This window comes from Papio anubis, chromosome 15 (genome assembly GCF_008728515.1).
Source record: "Papio anubis isolate 15944 chromosome 15, Panubis1.0, whole genome shotgun sequence".
Lineage (NCBI taxonomy): Eukaryota > Metazoa > Chordata > Mammalia > Primates > Cercopithecidae > Papio > Papio anubis.
Window position 1 is genome coordinate 73,096,617 of NC_044990.1, and position 26,909 is coordinate 73,123,525.

General features: G+C 38.0%; 1 protein-coding gene across 1 annotated transcript in view; it reads left to right on the forward strand.

Moving 5' to 3' along the window:
• GPR180 (G protein-coupled receptor 180) overlaps window positions 1-26,909 on the forward strand; it is a 34,098-nt gene continuing 7,189 nt past the window's right edge. Inside the window, exons 1-8 of the mRNA XM_003913993.4 lie at window positions 1-108; window positions 784-967; window positions 4,914-5,072; window positions 11,746-11,946; window positions 19,028-19,208; window positions 19,346-19,395; window positions 20,956-21,113; window positions 24,178-24,369. Coding sequence (XP_003914042.2) covers window positions 1-108; window positions 784-967; window positions 4,914-5,072; window positions 11,746-11,946; window positions 19,028-19,208; window positions 19,346-19,395; window positions 20,956-21,113; window positions 24,178-24,369 — 1,233 coding nt within the window. The remainder of the gene's footprint in view (window positions 109-783; window positions 968-4,913; window positions 5,073-11,745; window positions 11,947-19,027; window positions 19,209-19,345; window positions 19,396-20,955; window positions 21,114-24,177; window positions 24,370-26,909) is intronic.

A 26,909-nucleotide genomic window follows, 5' to 3' on the forward strand; every position in this document is an offset into this window, starting at 1 on the left:
ATGAAGACTGTAAAGACGGTCTTTGCCATAGGCCAAGACAGTGATGAACCGAGTAGGACTGTGGTGGCTGCTTCCCACCCTCACCAGAAGAGGGGCTACTCCACACTTGTAATTGAATTGATTGAATGGGGGCTAGGGGCGGCTACAATTCCCAGCGGTCTGGTCTGCGGGGCGCGGGGCGCGGGGGGCGGAGAATAATAAAAGTCTAGAAGCCAGAGAACCTAGAGGGAAAAATCGACTGGAGATGCCAAGAGAAGTCATGCGTTAAACTGTGGTCTTGCGGACCTAAGTGTCTTTGAGGCATTAAATCAGACACGTCCTGTCGGTTATACAGGCGCCGAGGAAGAAAAGCTGCATAAGAACACGATTTTTTCTTTGAGGGAGAGTTTTTCTCTCTCGACCAGAGACAGTCCTGTCCTGTGTTATCTTAAGTTTTTTCCGAATCTCACATGCCCCTCGAAGGCCAAGCGGACTCGTGCCAGCGCGCCCGCGCATGCTCAGTAGCAAGACGTGCTAGGCGATGAGGGAGAAGAGTTTTCCGTAACCTGAAGCAACATCCTACTGATTCCTCATTAAAGAAAAAGGCGGGAACTAGTCAAAAGCCGGGGAGTGATGGGACGCTCGGATCTGCGCGTCCCGCCCATTTCGGCCTCTGATTGGTGAATGTCTTTGGCTCGTGGCAGAGCAGCCCGCCTCATTGGTTCTCAGGCTCCAGAGCCGCAGGTCTCCGGCGCCGACCCCGCCTCCCCCAGCTGCCGACGTGGGGCGGGCAGCCGCGGGTAGTTGGGTGCCGAGGCGTTGGTGAGGAGCGGGAGACGGGCATGGGGGGGGCTGCGGCTGCTGGCGGTGGCCCTCACGTGCTGCTGGTGGCCGCAGGGCAGCCAGGGTAAGACCCTGCGGGGCAGCTTCAGCAGCACCGCGGCCCAGGACGCCCAGGGCCAGCGCATCGGCCACTTCGAGTTCCATGGTAGGTCTGGGGGCGGGGAGAGGGATGAAGGCGCGCTGGCCCATCCCGCCGGCGGGGTCCGCGGGCCGCTCCTCCCCTGCCCCTCCCCGCCACGTTGGGCGAGGCCGGCGACTTCCCCAGCCTCACCTGGACCTCCTGCGTCGCTGCAGCTGCCGGGAATAGTGGGATGCATTCCTTGCCAACCCCGCTGCTGCGGCTTCCCAGCCCAAGGCAGCGGCCTCCCGCCACTAGTGATCGTGTTCCGCACCTGAAAGCCGGTTTCCATTTCCCCAACCCTCTCCTTGCAAGCGAATGTGCAAATGACTGGTCGGCCGCATCTTTCCAGATCCTTCCCCCAGAGAAGCACGTTTGCTCCTTCCTGTCTCGGCCGCACTGTGTACACTGACGTACGGGAGAATTTAAGACTAGGAACTTAAATTTCCTTTTTTTTTTTTTTTTTTTTTAAGATCAATTTGCTGAGACCTGCTTGCAGCACAGTGGTTTTGGAAACCAAGTAAAACACTTGATAATGTAGTTCTCATATTGAACAGTTTGGTTAATTGGCTACTAGTGCAGTAGATTTACTGTGGGCGGTAAGGCCTAGAATTAGGCTGATGAAAAAGCATGTAAGTAGCGCTCTGGAAGCTCCCTACTTTGTGTTCTGTGTGGCTCTTCTGAAATCAGAGCTGCATTTGATTATTACCTTTTGATCTTCCTCAGATATCAGTAATTATTCCTTCAACAAATGAATTTGCAATTCATTCTAATTTTGGTCTCATTTGCACCCTCACAATTTAAGTGTTTTTCTTGGTACTGTCAATTTGACTAGTGCTGTATTTCAAATAATTATTTGCCTGGACGACATTAGGAACTTTGATTTGTACAGTCTTAAGCATTAAAAGATGCAACGTTGAACATCAGAATATTGGCCTAGAAAATGTTCTTAAGAGAAGATAATAGAAACTAGGAACTACTTTGGTGAGAAAAGGAATTTAAAGTATTGGGAAATTACAGAATTGACGGAATAAAGGGAAGGGATCCTGAATTTTTTTTTTTTTTTTTTTGAAGTTTTTAAGATACCTAAGAAAAGGAGTTCAGCAACCCAGTTTTTCATAATCCAATGTGGAATATATTTTGGGTGAATGAAGAAGAAACACTAGAAACAATTTTATTATTTTTTGGTCACATTTTGAGTTTCTCAATCAACGGACTGTAACCATACTTTGAGTATTGACAGCCACTGTCTTAAATGGCACAATGTGGACAGTGTTGGAAAATCTGGGATATATAGAAGACATGGGTTATTACTTAGGACCAGCAGAGAGACTTGGACTTCCTCATAGTTCATGATGATCATCTGGTAAACGTGGAGGAGAAACATGTACTAAATTCGGATTTCTCAAGACAGATTGGGGATAAGGTGTTTCAAGTACATTCATTCTCTTTCATATGTATAAAATCATATATAGTTATTACCAATTTTCATGAATCCCAATTCAGTAAAATAATAATGCAAAAACTATACTGAAATAATGAACTGTAACTCAGAATGCAATTTACAGTGTTAATTGGGCCTCAGAGTCACTTTTAAGACTGTTCAAAATGTGTAAGAGATTTTCACATTATTTGATATATACACTGTATATTTAAATATATTTAAAATGTTTGATAAAAGTGGTAATTATAGTAACAAAAGCATAGAAAAAAAAATTTCCAGGAGAACAGAAGATCTTAAAATGAAAAATAGTCTCCTGTCTTAGCTCTTTTCACCCAGAATCCCTTTCCTTAGAGGCACTAACTTATTGCCATTTCTGTTCTGGGCCTTAAATGTAGTTGGTGTGTGCAACGAGGTTCATTCTGTATTCATCTTACAACATATATTATTCTGAAAGTTCTTTTTTTAAAAAAAGAAGCCAGACTCGGTGGGTGGCTCATGCCTGTAATCCCAGCACTTTGGGAGCAGAGGCGGGCAGATCACTTGAGATCAGGAGTTCAATACCAACCTGGTGGCCGGGCGCGGTGGCTCATGCCTGTAATCCCAGCACTTTGGGAGGCTGAGGTGGGCAGATCACCTGAGGTCAGAAGTTAAAGACCAGCCTGGCCATCATGGTGAAACCCGTCTCTACAAAAATACAAAAATTAGCCGGGCATGATGGCAGGTGTCTGTAATCCCAGCTACTTGGGAGGCTGAGGTAGGAGAATCGCTTGAACCGGGGAGATGGAGGTTGCAGTGAGCTGAGATCGTGCCATTGCACTCCATCCTGGGCAATAGAGCAAGACTTTGTCTCAAAAAATTAAAAAAAAAAATAAGACCAACCTGGCCAACATGGTGAAACCCTGTCTCTACTAAAAATACAAAAATTAGCTGGATGTGGTGATGCCGGGTGTGGTGGCACATGCCTGTAATCCCAGCAACTCCTACTTAAGAAGCTAAGGCAGCAGAATCGCTTGAACCTGGGAGGTAGAGATTGCAGTGAGTGGAGATTGTGCCACTGCACTCCAGCCTGAGTGACAGAGTAACACTGGCCCAAAAAAGAGTGTTGTTCTGTCACCCAGACTGGAGCGCAGTGGTGTAATCAAAGCTTACTGCAGTCTCAGATTCCCAGGCTAAAGCCATCCTCCCATCTCAGCCTTTCGAGTAGCTGAGACTACAGGCTCAGCCACCAAGCCTAGATAATTTTTTTTTTTTTTTTAATAGCAACAGGATCTCACTTTGTTTCCCAGGCTGGTCTCAAACTCTTGGACTGGTGATCCTCCCACCTTGACCTCCTAAAGGTGCTGGGATTATGGGTGTGGCCACTGTGCCCAGCCCTTGAAAGTTCTTTTGTAAAAGTCATAGATACCAAATTTTGTTTTAGATATAATGTGTCTACTCCAGAACACATACATTTAAACTTTCCTGCTATTAGCTATGTTTATTTTTAATATTAAAAGTATAATTAAACATTAACACCTATGTCATATTGAAAAACAGAAACTTTGGTGGGACTTTATTTTAATTTTTAATTTTAATTTTAATTTTTTTCTTTTATTATACTTTAAGTTCTAGAGGACATGTGCACAACGTGCAGATTTGTTACATATGTATACATGTGCCATGTTGGTTTGCTGCACCCATTAACTTGTCATTTACATTGGGTATATCTCCTAATGCTATGCCTCCCCTCTCCCCTCACCCCACGACAGGCCCCGGTGTGTGGTGTTCCCCACCCTGTGTCCAAATGTTCTCTTTGTTCAGTTCCCACCTATGAGTGAGAACATGTGCTGTCCTTGCGATAGTTTGCTCAGAATGATGGTTTCCGGCTTCATCTATGTCCCTACAAAGGACATGAACTCATCCTTTTTTTATGGCTGCATAGTATTCCATGGTGTGTATGTGCCATATTTTCTTAATCCAGTCTATCATTGATGGACATACGGGTTGGTTCCAAGTCATTGCTATTGTGAACAGTGCTGCAATAAACATGCGTGTGCTTGTGTCTTTGTAGCAGCAATGATTTATAATCCTTTGGGTATATACTCAGTAATGGGATGGCTGGGTCAAATGATATTTCTAGTTCTAGATCCTTGAGGAATTGCCACACTGTCTTCTACAGTGGTTGAACTAGTTTACAGTCCTGGTGGGACATTTCTATAGATTATGAATAAAATGTAAAACAAGTGGTTGTAAAGTGAGGCAAAAATTGTAATACAGTGAATTGTCCAAATACCCTAGATATTTGCTGTTTATTGAGTGAAATATTATCAGTTATCAGCTGAATTTCAAGGAAATACCACACGTTCATTTGAATAATCTCTTGCTTCTAAATGTGGTGTTCATTCTGATGTGATTTACCTAGTTAAGCGAGATTTAAGAAGAATTGTGCTTTTTAAATTTCCATTTTGGTAAGTAGAGGTGTTGAGTTGTCCTCATGTCTCAGTTTCATATAAGACCAAACTAGTTAATAATTTTTGTTTTAATGTCAAGGTGACCATGCCCTTCTGTGTGTCAGAATCAACAACATAGCAGTAGCTGTTGGAAAAGAAGCTAAACTCTACCTGTTCCAAGCCCAGGAATGGCTAAAGCTACAGCAAAGCAGTCATGGTTATAGCTGTAGTGAAAAATTATCCAAAGCTCAGTTGACAAGTGAGTATATCCTTTTTTCTTTGATCATTAGATATAGTTTTTTTCCTCCTAATGTTGAAATACAGTACCATATGTACATATGTTACATCGCACGGTGATGACACTTTGTCTAGTACATTTTAAGCTGAGTTTTAACAATGCCTTTCCCTTCTTTATCATTTTTGAATAATGAAAATCCAGATAATTTATATAGGAGTCCTTTCTTTCATTCAGACTCTTTACAGTTTGCATAATTTATGCCAATATGGAAAATATATTTTGACCCAGTGGCAGCATGGAATGAATGGTAACATTCGTTGAATGCTAATTATCTGTCAGCACTGAGCTAAATGCCAAACATGTATTATTTTAGTTAATCGGATAATTTAGCTCAAGTGATGCTATTTCCCAACATGTCATTTGAACATGAGACTTAGTTACATGGTGATACAATATGTCACTTTGACAGCTAGGCACAGTGGCTCACGCCTGTAATCTCAGCACTTGGGAAGGCCAAGGTGGGCGGATCACCTGAGGTTGGGAGCTTGAGACCAGCCTGGCCAACATGATGAAACCCTGTCTCTACTGAAAATACAAAAAAAAAATTAGACAGGTGTGATGGCACACACCTGTAATCCCAGCTACTTGGCAGGCTGAGGCATGAGAATTGCTTGAAACTGGGAGGCAGAGGTTGCAGTGAGCCGAGATCACACCACTGCACTCCAGCCTGGGTGACAGAGTGAGACTTTGTCTCAAAAAAAAAAAAGTCTCTTTGAGATGTACCAGCACCACATCATTTGTATACTTCTGGTTTGCCTCTAGAGAGGCTGTACTAATCTACTGGCTTAAATCTGTGATCCCATTCATTCTCATCAACATTGTCCTGTGCATTAGAGTGCTAGCCATCCAGAGTGAGTGAAAGTTTTTTTAAATATGGAAATGAAGAACGTGTGCCATTGTTTCCATTTTGCACCTTGCAAGTTAATTAGGTGTAGGAGACGTTAGAAATTTGAAGCATCCAAATGCTTCAAATTTGGGAATTATTCTTCCCTCTTTCCCATTATTATTCAGGGGCTCATCCATATATGGAACATGGTAGTCTCCTCTTAGCCTAGTCTAGCGAAACGTTCATTTCTAAACATCCAGTCTTTATCTAATCAGCTGTCTGATTCCCTCATAAGGCAACTAGTTAGAACAGTGAAAAACGAAGAGGTCCCCAATCCTTGCCACCCATTGTGGGGATCTTTAATGTAGATTTGTGAGCTGACATTGTGAGAAGATAGTATCCTGAAGATGAATGATTGGATTCGACTATAAAAGAGACAATTACATACAATTATTTACTTTGACCCTGAATTCAAAACTTATCTGGGAAATATATGCAGATTCTCATGATTAGTTATCTCTTCCTTTCTCTGCCAATTTGCTCATCTAAGTGTTCCACGTATGTATGAAAGGTCATGTCCTTCAGTTCCCAATTCCTCTGGTGTCTAAACTGAACTCACCATCTTCCCCATCCAGGCCTGGTCCTCTTCTGGTGTTCCCTGTTTTAAGAACTGGCACCACCCACCATATAGTAAAAGTTGAGAAACCAAGGTGTCTTCTAATACTCCCCTCTTTGACCTTTCTACCTCCCCATCCATCAGTTAAGTCTTGAGGTTTTACTTTTAAATATCTCTTGAAATCATCTTGCCTTTGCTATTTCAGCAGTCTCCTACCTGGCTATTCTATAGCCATGCTGGTCTCCCTTCTGTAACTAGATGTTTCTAAATAGCAGATATGGTTATGTTACAATCACTTCCTCACCACACCCTTAAAATAAATGGTTTCCCTTAACCTGACCAGCAAAGCCGTTTCCCTTAACCTCTCCAGGCCTCCTTAACCTGACCAGCAAAGCCATTGTAGACTGGCTGCTGCTTACCTCTCCATTTTATCTCAGGGCATTGCCCCACTCACTGCATTTTATTTCAGTGCTACCTTGAGCCTTTGCATAAGCTTTTTCCTCTTCAGCCTCCCTGCTGGCTCCTCCCTCGATTAAGTTAACACCTAAGTTTTTATAGCCTCTTGCTTTCCTACATAGCACTTACTATAGTTACCACTTTCCATTGTATTTATTTGTTATAAAATCAGTCAATGAGAGCAGTAGGGCTCTTTTGGTGTGTTCATTCACTGAGTGCTTCCACTGTTTCATGTACTATGCTAGGTACTGGTGATAGATTAGTGACCAAAATGTCCTTAAGGCTGGTGGCGGTTACCAGAATGAATCAGATCAGTGTGAATAAATGTAAAATTGCTATTTTGATAAGCCCTATGAATGCCAATTATATGGCACTATGAGAATGAGAATTTATCGTACCCTGGTGCTTAGTTAAGTTTTTACTAAGTATTGTAGAATGAATAGTCATAGACCTTAGTTGTTTAAGGGCTTTTTGTTAGGTAGGTTGTTTGCTTTTTGCATTTGACATCTCAAAGACTTTTTCTGTCTCCAACAAAAACTTATTAGGCAGTTTAAAGCTTTGAGCGATAGAAATATTGATTTGTTCTCTTGTATCACATAGTATTATACTATATACTTTATACACTTAAAAACATCATTTCTGTATGAGTCATATTCCTGTATTCCCAGAACTTCTATATGCCGGGAGACAGTGTGGTGCAATGGGAAGACCACAAAACTGAGAATCACTGCTAGTGATTTATAGCAAGAACTCGTTATCTTGGAACCCTATTTTACTTATCTGTACAACAAGCAAGTTGACTAGGTTTCCCTAAGGTTCATAATAGTTCCAAAATGCTGCCATTCTCATTATAACTGTTAAGGATGGAGTTACTTATGTATAGGACTACAACTTAACAAAACCTTCTGCTGTTGTTTCTTTTTCTATTTTCTCTTTCTTTTCCCTGTTCTGTTGAGTGCAGAAGTATTCTTTGGAATTGTGGAATGAAAGATATCAGGAAACAGGAATTTTAGAGGAGTGAAGGTTGTTTTGTCAAATTTTGGGGCCTAAAATAAATTTAATACTGATTTCTACGTATATATACTTCACCAGTTTTTTTTTCCAATAACAAAATCCAAATCTTAAGTCTCTTCTATATATTAGTTGTCATATTTATGGTATGTTATTTAGGAGCTTAGATACATTTAAACAAAAAGCATATCTTTAAATTCATGATGTAATAGTAACACATATTTAAGAATAATTCCTTATAGCAAGTGCTTTTCTTAGCTATTAATGAGACTTAAGAGTTAACAGCCTTTCACCTATTTGGTAATGAACTCAGTAACTCTGCCCAGCTCCTACGTAAAACCCTGCCACTGCTGTGTGCTATGAAAGGACTAGCAGATTTGAAAAATCTCAACGTTGAATGTTGCTTGACTCTCCCAAATTAATGTTTGAGAAATTATTTTTCAATCATCTCTTTGTTCTGTCATAAAAATCTGATTTAAAAAATACTAAAAACTATTTTGTAGATTTTTAAAGCAAGCAAACAAGACATTTAAAAGCACTGAAAGTGATGAGTTTATGTATTTCTATCTAAACAAGGAGATTCGGAGGAATTTTCTATCAGATTATAGGAGCTAAATATAATATTGTATACAAAACATTTCAGTGTTGTCTTTTTACATGTTATGCATATGATTCCTTTTGTAGTTTGATGTATTTTGTAAATCATTTAAAGGTGTTAGTATTTTATTGTGTGTTTTGGTTAACAGTATTCATTTCCTTTTATAATATGATTGGACAATTAGCTATTCAGCACCATTCTCAGCAGTTCAAGTTTTGTTAATATTTGAGGTACTAATTACACCAGCATAGAATATGCATGCTGTGCTGTAGTCTTTTGTCTTGGAAACAATGAACACACGGTTTTGTCAAGAGGCTTGTTTCCCAGGCTTGCTGAAAAGACAGCAAGACAAAAACTAAAGGCCAGTATCACTTTATGAAGCACACTTTTATTTCTGCTTGAAGTAAATCCACATAATTTAAAATGAAACATCAAAAGTATATTGGTAAAAGTGTGGTTTTTAAATATTTTATCTAAGAGAAAAAGTGCAAATGATAAAAACAGCAACACAGCAGAGCCTTTATATAATGAGGTCCGGATTATATAATTGCACATTGCACATTTAAACAGTCTTATTTCTGAATCATTTATTGAGCATTTATTAAATTCTTCCTAAAAGTCTTCCAATATTTAACAGAGACTAGAGTCTTTGCTACATTTTTCCGGAAGCTGTATGGTTTTTGTTTGTTTGTTTTTTAAAAAGGTAGTTTAAATGTCAGCTAACTTACAGTGGCCAAAAAAGCAATGTCATAGTGGTGTTAATCAAATCCTCTTGTTCAATTTAACTACCAATGAATGAAATTCCCAGTTGTACAGTCCAAGTCCTCAAAATTCAAATCCTGACTACATCTGTATCTCATTCATAAAGACCACCTATAAATAACATTTTTCCAACTTTCCACTAGGAAAATTTCCCAACATACAGAAAAGATGAAATTATAATACAACCAGCATCTGTATATCCTCTGCTTAGACTCAATAATTGTTAATATTTTATTAAATTTGCTTTATGTCTATATGTATGTGATTTTTGTTTTAATTGAACCTTGTGAAAATAAGCAGCAGGCATCACAGTTTGCTCCTCCATACCTAAGCATACATCTTCTGAGAGTAAAGAAATTCATCTGTTTAACTGTCCTACACCTAAGAAAATTAATAATTTTATAATGTCCTCCGAAATCTATTCCATACACAAATTTCTGGTTACCTCGAGAAATGTCTTTTATTTATTAAAAAAAAATCTACAATTGAGAAAGAGATTAAGACTAATTTGTCCTTAAATATTGACATGTTATGGGGGCAAACTAGAGTTGGGAATTGGGCCCATCATAATACTGTTTTAAAAATACTTTGTGTAGAATCATTCTCTTTACATAACATTCCATATGCTTTTCCTTTGCCCCTCACAAGAACTCTGAGCTAACAGGGAAGGTATCTTTATTTTACTATTGAAGAAACAAATTTAGAGAGGTTGTAAATTTATTTGCTGAGTCACAAGGCCAAGACTCACTCTTCTGACTCTACTCTTTTCGTTACACTCAGAACTTGAGACACTCCTCTCCTAGGCAGCTTCATGTTAGTGTTAGTCAGTGCCTCTTAGGTCAGGTCATATTCAGAAACTGCAATTACTTTGGCACCAACCTAATAGTTTTAGATCCAGAGAGAATCTTATACATCATTTTGTGTTTCTCAGAAGGGAGTGCCATTGGCATTTTAGGGGGAATAATTCTTTGCATGAGGTTCAGCATAGCCCCCCTCCAAGTATCTAACCAGCTATTGTGACAAAAAACGATCCCCTCATATTTTCAGAGGCCCTGGATGAAAGGAGATTACCCTGGATTGAGAACCACTTACTAATATAACCACCTTGTTTTAAAGAAAGGAAAAGCAGAATTGACATTTAGCAACTGCTCTGTGACAGATACCATGCTAGGTGACTCACATAACTTAGTGCTTACATCAACTCTTTGCTGTAGGTAGTATCTTCATTTTACAGATGAAGAAAATGAGTGTCATTGCTTATGTAACTTACCCAAGGTCACACAACAGGTAAGTATTGAAGCCAGGATTGAAACACACATCTGAATGATGCCACACACCCCCACCCCTGACTATATCATACTACTTCATATGGACCTGATCCAGTATAATAACTTCTACATTCCTGTAATTTCTATTTTTTCTGCTTTTTGTACCCTTTTAAAGAACAACCAATCAGAAAAAGGTTTTGGAAAATCTTTTGAAAATACGTAGTTTTTAGATACAATGATTTCGCAAGTTGAATGCTCCATTTTAAATTTAACTCGAGTAATCTTCAAAAATGTCACTGTGATTGTTGCACAGCATTGTGGATGTGCTTAATGCCATAGACTGTACACTTAAAAATGGTTAAAATGATACATTTAGCATTGTGTATATTTTACCACCACAATTTTTTTGAATGTCATTAACCCACCTGGAAACTGTGAAAATACTGAAAATTAAAATTCAGAGTTTCAGCTGTCGAGACCAAGATGGTGGCGAGACTCAGCGCCTTCCTCAAGAATGCCTGGGCCAAGGAGCCGGTGCTGGTCGTGTCCTTCATCATCAGGAGCCTAGCTGTAATTCTGCCCCCACTCAGCCCCTACACCAAGTACGTCATCATGATCAATGCGGTCACACCCTACAACTACCCAATGCCCATCCACAATGATGGGAACATGCCCGATGTGCCCAGCCACCCCCAGGATTCCCAGAGCCCCAGCTTGGAGTGGCTGAAGAAACTGAGCACCTCCACTGACAGAGGAGGCCCCTCCCATGGCTCCCAATACGAATGTGAGAACCAGAAAAAAAAAAAAATTCAGAGTTTCAGTGAAGCCATTCTACTCGTGGTGTTTTATAGTCGTACTTGTATAGTGATTCCTTGGTTAAAAACATCATTTTTATCTCCTTTGCAGATAAATTCTGATTTATTCTGTAAATATCTGGTTTACAAGACTTATTCCAAATACTTCACAAGGTCTTGGATTTCTGAGGCAATAAAAATGAAACAAAAGAGTGTCCTAACCTCAAATTGATTATATGATAAAATAATGGAACACGTGTGAGAGTTTTGTTACGAAAGGTGTTGTTTTCTTTCTCTTTAAAGTGACCATGAACCAGACCGAACATAATCTGACAGTGTCCCAGATTCCATCTCCACAAACGTGGCATGTGTTTTATGCAGACAAGTATACGTGCCAAGATGACAAGGAGAATTCTCAGGTGGAAGATATCCCATTTGAAATGGTGTTACTAAACCCAGATGCCGAAGGGAATCCATTTGATCATTTTAGTGCTGGAGAATCTGGTAAGAATATGTATTTGAATATATCCTAAATTCTGGAAAAGATTTATGCACAAATATATTCATGTCGTATTTTTAAAATAAAAAAATGAAAGCAACCTATATGTCCAAAAGTAGAGAAATGGTTAAATGAATCTTCTTATACCTTTTTGATAGCCATAATACTAATTTTTAAAAGCAGAGTATTATTTGAGTGTATTAAAACCTGCAGAAAATTAAACAGAAGTACAAAACTGTTAACAGATTATTTTGATACTCTGAGTTGGTAGAGTTGTATAGTTTTGTTTGCTTGTTTGTTTGGGCTCCTGACAGGAAATGACTTGTGCAGTTTTTAGTTTCCTCTATAATTCTAAATATTTTTGTTTTTATGATAACTTTGCGTTATTTTTATAAACAGAAAAATGTAATAAATTGAACAATTTCAGTTGTTAATGATTAAATGAGATTAGAAACTGAACTGCTTTGTATGGTTAACTCTTTACTAGGTTGTTTGAACAGATTTAGGGATTGCTTTCATTGAAGCTTACAACAATTTAGGGATGATCAGAGTCTATAATACTTCCCAGAATCAGATTTACTCATATAAAATATTTCATCAAAATGTTAGGTAACTATGTCCTGGCCTACTGAGGTAAGATTCCTAGCCCCAGCAGAAGTGAATGACTTCTTACGATCATGATAAACATGCTATGAAGTATAACTGATTTGTAAATTACCATGTAGGAGTAAGGATTTGTACGCCATCTGTCAAAGAAAAGCGTTAATGGTTTACCTCTTCATGAGTTCGTTGGCTGTTTGAAAGAGTCAATCTGCTTAAGAGAAAAATTTAGTTCCATTGTATCCTGTTGGCCATAGAGTGGCGTGGGTGGAGGTGAGGCAGGAGTGAGGCCACATTAGCTTAAACTGATTGTTTAGTTCAAAGTGTAAATTCGTCACAGCTAAAAAAGCAACTTGAGATTTGTGACAGTAGGTCACAAATAATGTTTTAAGGGATAAACTTTTTAAAAATATCCTTTGTTTGGGAAAAATGTATATCTAGTGACAGAATGGCGTGCTAATTTATTTTTATTTTTATTTTTTAGAGATGGGGTCTCACCATGTTGCCCAGGTTGTCTCAAACTACTGGGTTCAAGTGATCCTCCCACCTTGGCCTCCCAAGGTGTTGGGATTGCAGGTGTGAGCTGCTGCACCTGGCCCTAAATGTTTTAAAGTGGTTAATTTTAAAGTTCTTTCTGTGAAAGAAATGATGTAGTGTAAACTACTCAAGTTGTTTCTGAATGCAAATGAATGTAAAGGTTAAATTTCATTTATGATACCTTTGACTAGTATAGATCATTATTGGAAATTAATTTAGTCCTTCCATTTCCTTAATCTTTGTAAAAGATGCCAACATTTTTCTGTATTTTGGAAAGGCATTGATGGAACCCAGGTCTACTAAGAGCATTGAATGGATGGTTGGACTGAATTGCTCTTCAGGTCCTTTTTTTTTTTTTTTTTTAAATTTAATTTTTTGAAGCGGAGCCTTGCTCTGTCACCCAGGCTGGAGCGCAATGGTGCAGTCTCGGCCCACTGCAACCTCTGCCTCCCGGGTTCAAGCGATTCTCCCGCCTCAGCCTCCTGAGTAGCTGGGACTACAGGCGCCCACCACTACACCTGTCTAATTTTTGTATTTTTAGTAGAGACGAGGTTTCGCCATGTTGACCAGAACTCCTGACCTCAGGCCAAGGCAGGCCTGCCTTGGCCTCCCAAAGTGCTGGGATTACAGGCATAAGCCACTGCACGCAGCCTTCCGGTCCTTTTTAACTGTAAGACTTCGTTATTTCACATGACACTTGTTTTTAGGACTGGTCAAGGCTCACTAGGAAGTAATGTTCTGCTGCAGTTGCTGCATGTGCAAACCCTGCTACCTCTAGTGGAGTCCAGATGAATTAGCACTTCCTCTCCTGCCTTCCAGGCTGTAGCCCTTTGGCTCAAAAGGTGGTTTTATGTATTGAGTGGATCCATGAGACTTTTCTGGATCCTAATATGCTTTTACTTGCCTCCTTATCCAGGCCTCCATTTTTGGTCTTTTTCTTTATCACCAATTTGGCATGTAAACTTTTATCCCAGGCTATAAAGTGATCACATTTGTGCCCTGTGCCATGCTTAGACCACTGAATGCCAGTCATACCTTGCCTTGTCCTGAACCTTGCCTATATCTTCCAGTGTTTTCCTCAACATCTTGAGTTGTGGCAACCTTTTCTTTATGATCCATACTAACCATTGTGATTCAGTTCTTAGTTCTGACTCCTTCTGACCTACCTTTGCCTGATTTTGTGACTGATTTTGATTTTATGCTTACTCTTGTTTCTAAAAGCTGTCTTATACTACAATGGGTAAGTTACATTGAGTATGTCAGCAACAATATTTAAACAAGGGGCAAAACCTCACTATAATTGTATGTATTTTCGTTAAGCATGACATTCTATGCAAGGCTAACCTGTGGGAATTAATCATTAAAAAGTGCTAGAAGTACCCAAAACCATCCAGCCTTGTTTTGTGGCTTCCTCTAAACATCACATCATTTTATTGATTAAAATACCTAAAAGCTTTTGTGAATAACTCTACATTGAAGTATCAATGAGTGGTTCTTAACCCATCACTGTATGCATCTAGTTTAAGGTTATGAGGTTTAAAACAAAAATTCAGATGTTCACACCCAGAGACTCAGATAGATTTGGTTTGGAGTGGAAGCCAGTTAAAGCTCTAAAGTTGATTCTTATGTACAGAACCACTGATCTAAAAGTCCATATTTCACAATGTTTTAGTAATGTGTTTTAAAATAGAGCCTTAAGAGGGATTCTTCCTACTTTGTAGCCTCAGGTATGGAATTTGTTTACAGGGAAAATCTTCCATTCATTTTAGAAACTTCTGCTAGTTTGTCTAATTATCTCCTCCAAGTAGGAAAAATTGATTTGCTATGCTTTTTACAGAAAATTGATTATTACCACATGTCTCAGAGGTTTGAATTAGAATAACCTGGTGCTAATAGTTGCAATTAATGTTACATGTTGTTCTGGTTAAATTTTGTAATTTGTTCTCTTTCAAACCAATTATGTATTTTCTATCTACCAGACTTTGGTTAATCCTCTATTTTTCAGAGTTGGTCTAGATTAAACAAAGAAAGTAAGGCAAGTGTGATGCCACTTAACAAAGTACTAAATAGGATTATAATACTTTAAGGTAAAATAAAATAAAACTGCATCTTTAAAATATTAGAATCCTTGTTAACTATGTTTGTACTCTAATTGGAGACCAAGAAGTACCCAGAATCCTGAGAGCCTTATTACCTAAAGGCATGTAGACTGGTTTTCACTGGAATAATACTACGGGCTCTGCCACATCTGCCATCTCACTGTTTTTAAAATTCTAGCAGCTGTGTTCATTCTTTAGTGTTATCCCTTTTTTCCTCCATGTCCCAAAAGACAATGGGTTGGATCTTCCATTTAGCTTCAGTAATGTGTTACTGGTGACATGTTGGAATATTTTTGGCTTAAAGTAACAGAAAACCCTAATGCAAGTGGTGTAGACAGTAATGAAATGAATTATCTTATGCAACAAGAAGTTTTGAGGCTTCTCCAGGGTGGTTTATTTAGCATCTGTCTACCCTACTATCCTCAGACTATCAGTGTTCTTAAGCTAGCTGCCTCAAGTTCAAAGTTAGCTGTGGCAGTTCTGAGCATCATGTCTAGATGATTGCAATATTCAGTATCGCTTTTTAGGAGGAAAGAAATTTTTCCCAGAAGCTTCCTATCACATTTCCTTTCTCAGAACTGGGTCATAGCATCATAAGAGAAATGTAAGTTGACATGAAAGAAAGAAGATAAAAGTAGACAAATATGTCAAAAGGGTTAGGTTTACCTCCTACTGGTAAGGGTATGGGAATTTCTGATTGATTTAGACTAATCAGGATATTTCTTGAGACACTTGAGTGTGGGAGACCACTGGGGCTCTGAGACAAGGATCATGGGTAGGCGGGAATGTCTGTTCCAGGTGCTGCCCCAGAACCCAAGGACCCTTTCCCCCTAGGCTCTCCTCCTTTCTTATTTACCATCATTTAGCTGGGGCTGAATTTATTGAAGCTGTCCTCTTAGTTTTCTTGCTACTTTATTTTGCCAATGCTGCTTCCTTTAAGCTTGCCTTAAACCTTACACATTCCCTTACAAGTGTTCACCACCTGTTGTACGCTCATTAAGAGTATTTTTCTTCTTTAGTGTATACTTTTTTAGTGTATATTAACTCTTAAGTATAATAAGATTTAGCAATTAGTGCCCACCTGTTTTAAAATTAGGTTTTAATTTCAAAGTGAACAAGCAAAGTGAACACAAGTTGAGTTTAATTTCAAAGTGAACAAACAATTTTTGCTTGTGGCAAAACAAAAACTTGGTAGCTGAAGAGAGGAAAAAAACAGACTTTTTTTTTTTTTTTTTTTTTTAAGAGGGAGTCTCGCTCTGTCCCCTAGGCTGGACATTGTCCCCCCTAGTACATTGGCACCATCTCGGCTCACTTGCAACCTCTGCCTCCCAGGTTCAAGCGATTCTCCTAGCCGGGATTACAGGCATGTGCCACCATGCCTGGCTGATTTTTTTGTATTTTTTTTTTAGTAGAGACGGGGGGTTTCACCACATTAGCCAGGATGGCCTCGATCTTCTGATCTTGTGATCCAACCACCTCAGCCTCCCAAAGTGCTGGGATTACAGGTCTGAGCCATTGTGCCTGACTAAAAAGACAGACTTTTTTAAAGAGATGATTTGTTTAAAAGAACATTGAGTGCAGAGCTAGCATTTTATCTTTTAAGTATTTTATGGAAAGGTTCAAGGTAAGAATCATCTAAAATTCAGTGAATAAAGTGTGGGGCATGACCCAGTTCAATTTATTTAATATGTTATGTCAATGAAATAATTTTTGTGTTCATTATAATGTTAGTTTTTGCTGGAAGATTATTAACTGTGAATAATCCTAAAACATTTTTTACTGTAACGTATATCTTATTTTCCAGAGTCCCTTCCTTCTACATTATTCCGATTCCTCAGTAAATAGTCTGAGCATTTTCTTTTCATGGTAGAGTTGTAACTTAGTGGAGTTGGAAACTTTATCCTATAAGTTAGAAACTTTAAAGATATTCTGTAAAATATTATAAATAAATAAAACTTTAAATTGAAGGCCATGTTTAATTCTTTAATACAAAGAAGGAAAGATAAAAACTAAGATTCAAAACACAGGATAGCATAAGGAACTTTACTGTCCCACAGTTGTTATAATATATTTAGCATTTGTATTTTCTGTCTTGTTCCAGTACTATAATAACCCCAGGATTACGTTGCCATTATTTCTAAGGCTAGAGTGCTTTTCTATGTAAGGAGTTTTAAAAGAAAATATGCTATTTTACTTGATCTTCCCTTCCTGAAGTCTAAACGTGCTTTTTCACCTGCACTAGAAAAGTTAACTGTCCACATTTATATTCATAGAGCAGGAGAGACACCCAGTGGCAGAAATACTTTTTGCTGCTTTTCCCCCCCTAACCAGGCCAAAAGCATGATTGAGCTACTTATTGATTCTTATGATTTGTGTCTTCTGATTGCTTTTACAAAATTATTTTCCACATATTAGAAATATTTTCTTCTCTGACTGTTAATTGAAGTTTACCCAAATGGCAAACTAGAGCAGGCTTGGTGTTTACCATTGGAATGAAAGTTCATCCATAGACTTAATTAAGACAGCTCTATTCACACCACTGTTAGAGCAGTCTGGTGTTAGATAGAATGTAAAAGTCTTAATATTAGGGACTGTCTTGACATGTAACCAAGTAAATGTTAGCCGTTAAACTGAAAGCTAGCCTGGTGCTTTATTATAAAAATTTTCTGAAATTTCTGAAAAATGGAGACTCAGTCAAAAGATTTCAAGTTAACACAGAAAAAGTGACATTTATAATAAGGTTACATGAAAACTGTACTAAAAAGCTGCTAGTAGGCACTAGAGGCTGCTGTAATGACTGGTTTCATTTTTTATAAAGTCTGCACATTCTTTGTTCTTTGCCAGCCATCTCTCTTTAATCACTTGTAATTTCTACTCCCTCAAAACTTTGGTTTTTATCATGGCTCAGTTTGATTCCTCTAGCCTGTTCCAACATCAGCTCCTTTCAACTTCAATTTCTGTGGCCTCTTTCCTTTCTGCTTTATAGTTTGATCTACTAAGAGAAGACGATTAGCCTAACTTAAAATTGTTATGTTGTTGGCCTCTTGCATTGGTAGCCATTTGGTTAGCTGTTACAATTTTCAGCCAATCCTGGCATGGAGTTGCATGATCTCCACAGGATTTTTATTTTTTTATTTTTTGGCAAGAGCTGCAGACAGTTCATCTCAGAAGAGATCTCTGGACTTGACAGATATTTTGAAGGTTTGTCCAAATGGAAATTCAGGGTATTGGGACATTCCTGAGCTGTGGTTCTCATGCGTTAGCTGTATCAGAATCATGCTTAGGGCTTACTAAAGCACAGATTACTGGGCTCTAGTCAAGAGTTTCTGATTCAGTAGATCAAAAACTGGATGGAACTCAAGAATTTGCGTTTATAACAAGTTCCCTGATGTTGCTGCTGGGCAAGAGAACACACTTTGAGATACATTGTCAGGGTATTTTAAACTATTATTGACTGAGCTAATCTATTTCTAAACTTTTTACAAAAGAAATTCACTTTGGGAGTAAAACGTATATTTAACTGAATGCTAAAATCACTATTTTCATTTACTGTTTTCAAATAAAACTGTGATTTTATGATGAGTCTTTGGGTTTCCCTGACCATTATGCTTTCCTACAGATTGACCTTAACTAGTTTGGTTTAATCTGCTTTCTTGTAGTTAAAATTTTGCCCCAAGGCACAAAAACGTTCAAGTTTTAATAGTTTTTTTTTTTCTCTTACAAAGGTGAATGCTATGACTCCAGTTAAAAAACAAGTTCTAGAAATATACTGACAGGGAGATTTGAAAGCAACCCAATACGATAACTGGCTTTGTTTTACTGAAGCAAACTCCCTTTCTTCTCTTCACAGGGTTACATGAGTTCTTTTTCCTCCTAGTCCTAGTGTACTTTGTGATTGCTTGCATTTATGCTCAATCATTGTGGCAGGCTATTAAGAAAGGAGGACCCATGCACATGATTTTAAAGGTTCTGACAACTGCCTTGCTGTTACAAGCTGGTTCAGCTTTAGCTAATTACATTCATTTCTCCAGGTAACTCAAAACCACTAAAACTGTGTTCATCATTACATCTAATTAATCCTAATTAGTCCACCAAAATTATGCTTGCTTTGATTATGAACAATTTTTTTCACATTTGTCATTTACACTAATCTTCTTCAATTCCTCAGTTACTCCAAAGATGGAATAGGGGTACCATTTATGGGAAGCTTGGCAGAATGTGAGTATCTTTCTGAGCATTTTTAAAAAAGCTTTTACACTTGGTATCTGCTTTTTTTAAAAAACTATTTCTTGTCATAGTATAAATTTTCTGTCGAAAGTTGTTTAGAAATCAGCTTGACTGAGTACAAGATTACAGTTTAAGTTCCCATATGTCCTACTTAGTTTCTTCTTAATAATAGGTAATGTGTACAGCTCCTCATTGTTTTTTTGTTTGTTTGGGGCAGGGTTCTTACTCTGTAGCCCAGGCTGGAGTGCAGTGGTGCAGTCACGGCTCACTGCAGCCTCAAACTCCTAGACTCAGGTGATCCTCCTGCCTCAGCCTTCCCAGGAGCTGAGAGTACAGGCACATACCATCATGCCTGGCTAATTTTTAAATTTCCTTTTCTGTAGATGGGGTCTCACTATGTTGCCCAGGCTGGCCTTATACTCTTGGGCTTAAGGGATCCATCCGCCTTGGCCTCCCAAAGTCCTGGAATTACAGGCGTGAGTCACTACACTCTGCCTCTTCATTGTTTTTAGGCATATTTATATACATTCTCTCATCTTATCCTCAATAGAAGAGTAGGTCTGCATATCCTTATTTTGCAGATAAAGGATCTGGGCTCAGTGATGTGAAACATATTTCCAAATGTCAGTCAGCTATTGAGTGGTAGAGACTAGACTCACACCTAAGTTTTCTTACCGCAAAGCTGAAGGTTTTCTTCCTATTTTAATTCCATTCTCTGTTATACTGACTCTTTTCTATTTCTGACCCAAAGCCTAAAACTCACATCAAAATACACTATGAAGAAAAGTGATAAGCTTTCTTAAAAAATCATTAAATACTACCTCACAAAATAAATATATATATGGAACTTGAAGCATTTATAGATTTTCGTTGTTTTCTTATAGTGTTGACGTGGATACAGGTGGTTTTGATACATCTTTTCTGTTTGAAGTAGCAGGCTTCCCCTGCAGTGTAGGTGATGGCCACCTGGTGGCACATCACACTAATGTATGGAGCTTCTCATGTGTCTTCAGGATTCTGAAAGTAAAGCCAATGTTTGGATGCTATGGGAGCTATGCATTTCATTGTATTGTTTCTTGTTAATAGTTTTAGAAAATACTCTTTATAGTTCAGCCATCAAAAAAAAAAAAACTCAGAAATGAAGGTACTAGTATTCTCCACATTGCAGAAATCATATTTAGAATTTAACAAGCAGTGAGTTATAGAGAACAAGATTATGTAGTTAGAAAAGCTAAGAAAAATGGGAAATGAAGAGAGTTAAGGTTGGACTTAATGGACATATAGTATGGGCATATATATGTATTTTTAAATAGTATTGCTGCTGTTTTAACTATTTTTATAAATATATACAAAATTTATGACAATTTTTAAATCTTTAGAATTATTACATGCGAATATCTCTTAATGAATTTCCTTAGCTTCTCTTTGAAAATAGCTGTCTTTTTGTGGTTAAAAAAAAAAAAAAAAAGATGTTCTCATCATAACGCAAAAAGCGCTAAATTTTTTTATATTGTGTAAACTTGGTTGACATTGGTTTTCATGTCCCATTAGTTTTTGACATCGCTTCCCAAATTCAGATGTTATACTTGCTTTTGAGTCTATGCATGGGTTGGACGATAGTCAGAATGAAGAAGTCTCAAAGCAGACCTCTCCAGTGGGATTCTACACCTGCATCCACTGGCATTGCAGTATTCATTGTCATGACACAGGTGAGTGTTGATACTCTGTTTCTGCTTAGTAATCCTCAGAAATGCAAACTGGAGCATACCTCATTTCAGAATTGAAAGCTGGGACCCATGAGGAATTTGTGTCATTTTTTTTTTCTTGAAATGTCTGAGCTTCTACAATTTGTGTCATTTAAAGTATGAATTTAAAGAGCATTAGATCAAATAATCTTAATTATCTGGATGCTACTATATGTAGACTGCAGAATTTAATTATAATTTACCTGAATTTGAGCTTCCTATCAGCTTATTTAAGCACCATATGTTTAATACTAGGTTAGAGTCTTATTTCCTACTTAATAATAGCTTTCTTTCATATTTTTCTAGCACATGGTAAGTACTTAACATTGAATGAGTGATTCAATGGATTTGAGATTTATCCATTGTCAAGAATCTTTAGGATTGGCTACTTTGTACATAAAATAATTCAGGTGATTATCTAAGATTAATTAAAAGGCCAAATATAGACTAAAAAAGAATGGGATCTTGTTTTTGAAAGCAAATGTAAAAACAAAACTGGTCTTTTATAAGGGTCCTGCATGCCTTTTTTTTTTTCTTTTCCTCTGTATTAATAGTATTGACATTCTAAGATATCCATATGCCTGTGTTCAATGGATTTGTAAAAATTAAGAAGGAAGGTATAAAAATAAAATTTGTACTAAGTTTTTGATGAGCATTAGCTATAGATGAAAATGAACTATATATACTTAGGCTCTGTAAAGGACATTATAATATAAGTTTAATGCATTAAATAAATTGAAAAATATATTAATGAAGGATGGGGCCAGTGCTTTATTCATCTTTCTATCCCTAGTATTTATTTAATATAGTAGGTTTTGAGTGGAATAGGAGTATTGAATTTACATGAATGATTTGGGTAAGAGACCATATCACAGGTGGTGGTATTTAGAAAGGAGATAGTGCCGGGAAAGGGGATGATGAGAAAGAATTGAATTAGAAGAATTGATTAAAATAAGGTTAAGATTCTAACAACTTAATGTTTTTGAGCCAGGACTTACAGAGAGTAGTGTCAATGTCAGGTTAAATTCTCACTTTTTATTTCTTTTTAAAAATTACATTTTTATTATTTCATTGTAATTTTAATTTACTGTCATAGACAAATATGAGTTGAGAACTAAGATGATATTACACTAGAGTTTACATGAGAATTTATGAAGAATACATTAAACATAGCTCTGATCTTCAGCAACAACCCAGACAAGGCAGATCAGACAGGCAGTCAGAGGCTATACAAATACATACATATTTTATACAGATCACATATTAGCATATGTATATGAAAACAGGGAAGTTTGAATATGTAAAAATATAAACCATGGGCTGTGGTAGCTCTGTGGTAGCACTTCTGTGTTGCAAAAGTGAAGTTCAGAAATGTAGGTTAAGAAATCAGATGGGAGACTGGGCGCGGTGGCTCACGCCTGTAATCCCAACACTTTGGGAGGCCAAGGTGGGCAGATCACCTGAGGTCAGGAATTTGAGACCAGCCTGGCCAACATGGTGAAACCCCATCTCTACTAAAAATACAAAAACTAGCCAGGCGTGCTGGTGTATGCCTGTGATCCCAGCTACTCAGGAGGCTGAGGCAGGAGAATCAATTGAACTTGGGAGGTGGAGGTTGCAGTGAGCTGAGATCGTGCCACTGCACTCCAGCCTGGGAAACAGAGTGAGACTTTGTCTTAAAAAAAAAAAAAAGAAATCAGATGGGTATAATTTGGTGGTTTGGAAGAATAACACTTTCAGTAACAGAGCATATATTGAGCCCAAGAAGGAATTTCACATGTTATAGTGACAAAGGAGTTTACCTAACAAGAATGGTAGCAGGAGTAAAATTAGTGTAGAGGATGTGAGAAGGAGGAAAGCAAGAGGTTGCTGGTAAACCCCATAAAACCTAATAATTGGATTTGATATTGAGTTTTGATGTATTCTAAAAGTTCTTGGAAGTCACCAAAGACTCAATTCTGAGTGAGGGCTGGCTGAATTGACAAAGGAAAGAAGTGCAGAGAGCTGCAGATGTGTGTTGCAATGGTTAAAATATTAGAGTAAGTTAAGTGATTGATGTTTAGTAAAGATGGAGGCAACATGGACACTAATTTCTTTTGAATAGTAATAAACAGAATAGCTTAATGAGGAACTAGCTGAGCTTTTTACTGTTAGCAACATGGGAGAAAAGGTCAGTAAACAGTGATGAATAACAGTGCCCTGAGGATTTATAGTGAATAATAAAAATATGCTGTCCTTTACCAAGGGATGTTACCATGAAAATGAATAAAGTCTGAAATCAACAATTCTGACTTTTTAATTTCTGAGTTGCACAAAAAACACTGAAATGTTTGAAAGTTACTCTGAGATAGCCAGTTTGAATGCAGAACGGTTTACATTCAATGATGTTGAAGTAAAAAGGAAATGGATTTAGAAGAAAGTTTGTTCTTTTAACCTTTTCAGTTCGTTTCATCCTTAGAGATGATCTTATTTGAATCATGACAGCAATAGAATTTTTTTTTTTCCCTTTTTCTCCGAGATGGAGTTTCACTCTTATTGCCCAGGCTGGAGTGCAATGGCACGATCTCAGCTCACTGCAACCTCCACCTCCTGGGTTCAAATGATTCTCCTGCCTCAACCTCCTGAGTAGCTGGGATTACAGGCGCCCACCACCACGCCCAGCTAATTTTTTGTATTTTTAGTAGAGATGGGATTTCATGTCCAGGCTGGTCTCAAATTCCTGACCTCAGGTGATCTATCCGCCTTGGCCTCCCAAAGTGCTGGGATTACAGGCGTGAGCCACCGTGCCCAGCAGCAATAGAATTTAAAAAAAATCTCTTAACTCTGGTCTTACTTCATAAAAATTCATTTTTTCTAGCTTAGGGTATTAGAGTGATGAAAAGACTGTACTTTATTCATTAACAACCTCTATGGTCTGATAGGAATGTTTATATAACATTTAAAGGGATGTTTATTAAAGAGTTGAGAAAAATATTTAATTAGGTATAATCTTTTTTTTCCTAAACATAATATTGTTTTTCTTTTGCAGAGTGTTTTGCTACTTTGGGAACAGTTTGAAGATACCAGTCATCATAGCTACCATTCACACCACAACTTAGCAGGGATCCTCCTAATCGTCCTAAGAATTTGCCTAGCATTGTCATTAGGCTGTGGACTCTATCAGATCATCACAGTGGAGAGAAGTACACTCAAAAGGGAGTTCTACATCACATTTGCCAAAGTATGGGTTTGGAAAGAAAATGGTTTATTCTGATTATCCACTTCATTCTGGTTTCTTTGGGAAGTTAATAAACAACTACATGCTAACTTTTATTAAACTTCTGGGCCGAGCACGGTGGCTCACTCCTGTAATCCCAGTGCTTTGGGAGGCCGAGACAGGTGGATCACTTGAGCCCGCAAGTTGGAAACCAGCCTGGGCAACATAGATCCCATCTCTACAAAAAATTAATATTAGCCAGGCTCTGCGGCAAGCACCTGTTGTCTCAGCTACTCGAGAGGCTGAGGTGGGAGGATTGCTTGAGCCTGTGTGTTGAAGGCTTCAGTGAGCCAAGATTGGGGCACTGCACTTCAGCCTGGGTGACAGGGCGAGACCTTGTTTTTTTTTTTTTTTTTTTTTTTTTATAAAAAAAAAAAAACTATGATGTGACAGACACTACCATAAGTTCTCTATGTGGTTCAACTCATTTAACCCTAGCAACTTATGTGATGTAGGTATTATCCCCATTTTACAAGACCTGTGAGACAGTACTTTCCATATACTCTTTGCAGGTCAGTTTTGCCTGGTTCGTATTTTCGTCAATAGGGATTTTGCATTTTTTTCTGTAATATAATTTTAAATTTTTAAAATCAAATATGCTTTGGATTTCTCAACACTTATTAATTGACTATAATCTGTTATTCTCAGAGTTATACAATGTTTTATAACAAACTGTTAGGAGCTATCCTTCAGCATAAGCAGCTGCAACCAGGAGGCTGGGTTCATGTTTCAGCCAGCCTCACTCCATCCACATGAGATCCTGTCACTTTATTCCTCCTTTCTTGTCCTTCTTCTGCTAGTGAGATCTAAAAAGCAAATTCGGTTTTTTTCTATACAGGAGAAGGGTTAGAGCAGTAACATTATAGAACCCTCCCTCCCTAGAAGGTTTCATTTTTCTGTCAGATTGAGAGAATCCATACCCCTTCATTTTAGCACCTCAAACCAGCATTCTGATCAGACTGATTCTGTTCAGTCAGCCCATCTTGTCCAGAGTTATTGACTGTTATTCTAAGGCAGCTATGGAAGGAGAGCCAGATTCCTGCTTTATTCCTAGTGTTGAGCATTGCAAAGCTGCTGCTGCAGCCCTAGGAACCAACTTCAGGCTTCTGAGCACAAGACAAGAAGATGTCATCCTGCCTTTCAGTTTTTCACAGGGACAGTAGTGCTTATTGTTTGATAAGTTAATATATATTTGAGGTGTTTAGGCATTAAGGTTTTTTATTTTGCTTTTTGTCATTATTGCTGTTGTTTTTGAGACGGAGTCTCGCTCTATCATCCAGGCTGGAGTGCAGTGGCGCCATCTCGGCTCACTGCAAGCTCCGCCTCCCGGGTTCACGCCATTTACCTGCCTCAGCCTCCCAAGTAGCTGGGACTATAGGCGCATGCCGCCATGCCCGGCTAAGTTTTTGTATTTTTAGTAGAGACGGGGTTTCACCTTGTTAGCCAGGATGGTCTCGATCTCCTGACCTTGTGAACCTTCTGCCTTGGCCTCCCAAAGTGCTGGGATTACAGGCGTGAGCCACCATGCCCGGCCTCTTATTTTGCTTTATGCTTAAAGCAGTGCAAATTTTAAAGTATTTTGTGTTTTAATTTAACTTTCTGAATAGGGTCAAACATCCAAAAGTAAGGAGTAGCAAAAAGTTATTCTCACCTCCTCACACAATTGCTGCTATTAGTTCTTAATTTATCCTTCTAGAGAGTTTTAAGTATATATGCCTATATATAGTTCCCTTCATTTTTATACAAATAGTAACATACGAAACATTTTTCTATATCTTGTTTTTTTCTTCCTATATCTTCAATGTACCAAACATTTCAACAGCTACTATTTACTAACTTATTTTTTTATTTCAAATTTAATTTTGGGAAAGAGAATACATTGCCATAGTTCAAGGAAAAATAGAAAAATATTTGAAAAGTATAAACAGTCACCCATTCTTACCTGCCCAGCTCCCCCGGTTCAAGGAAAAATAGAAAAATATTTGAAAAGTATAAACAGTTACCCATTCTTAACTACCCAGCTCCCCTGGTTCAAGGAAAAATAGAAAAATATTTGAAAAGTATAAACAGTTACCCATTCTTACCTGCCCAGCTCCCCCTCCTCTGTTCTACCCCTCAAACAGGTAACAACTATTAATGTTTTTTGTGTATTTTTACAGAATTTCTTTGTGTATCGGCATGCAAATATGAATGTACATTATTTTTTCTTTTTACAGGAATATTACACATTTGTGCCTTGCTTTTGTCACTTAATAATTTGTTATATTAATAATTTGTAGTGTATCAAAATGTGTATGCAGCAGATTTATAAACATAAGATTATAAATACTCCAAAAATACTCATTTGGTTAGAAACAAAATACTAATGTCACAGCAACAGTAAATTTATTTCTACATTTTATTACAAGCTCTACTCTAAAGGCCTGTTGAGGTTAATCAGGACCTAAATATGCTAGTAACATTTTTTATATGGTGCATTCTGAAAAAAAAAAAAAATACACAGC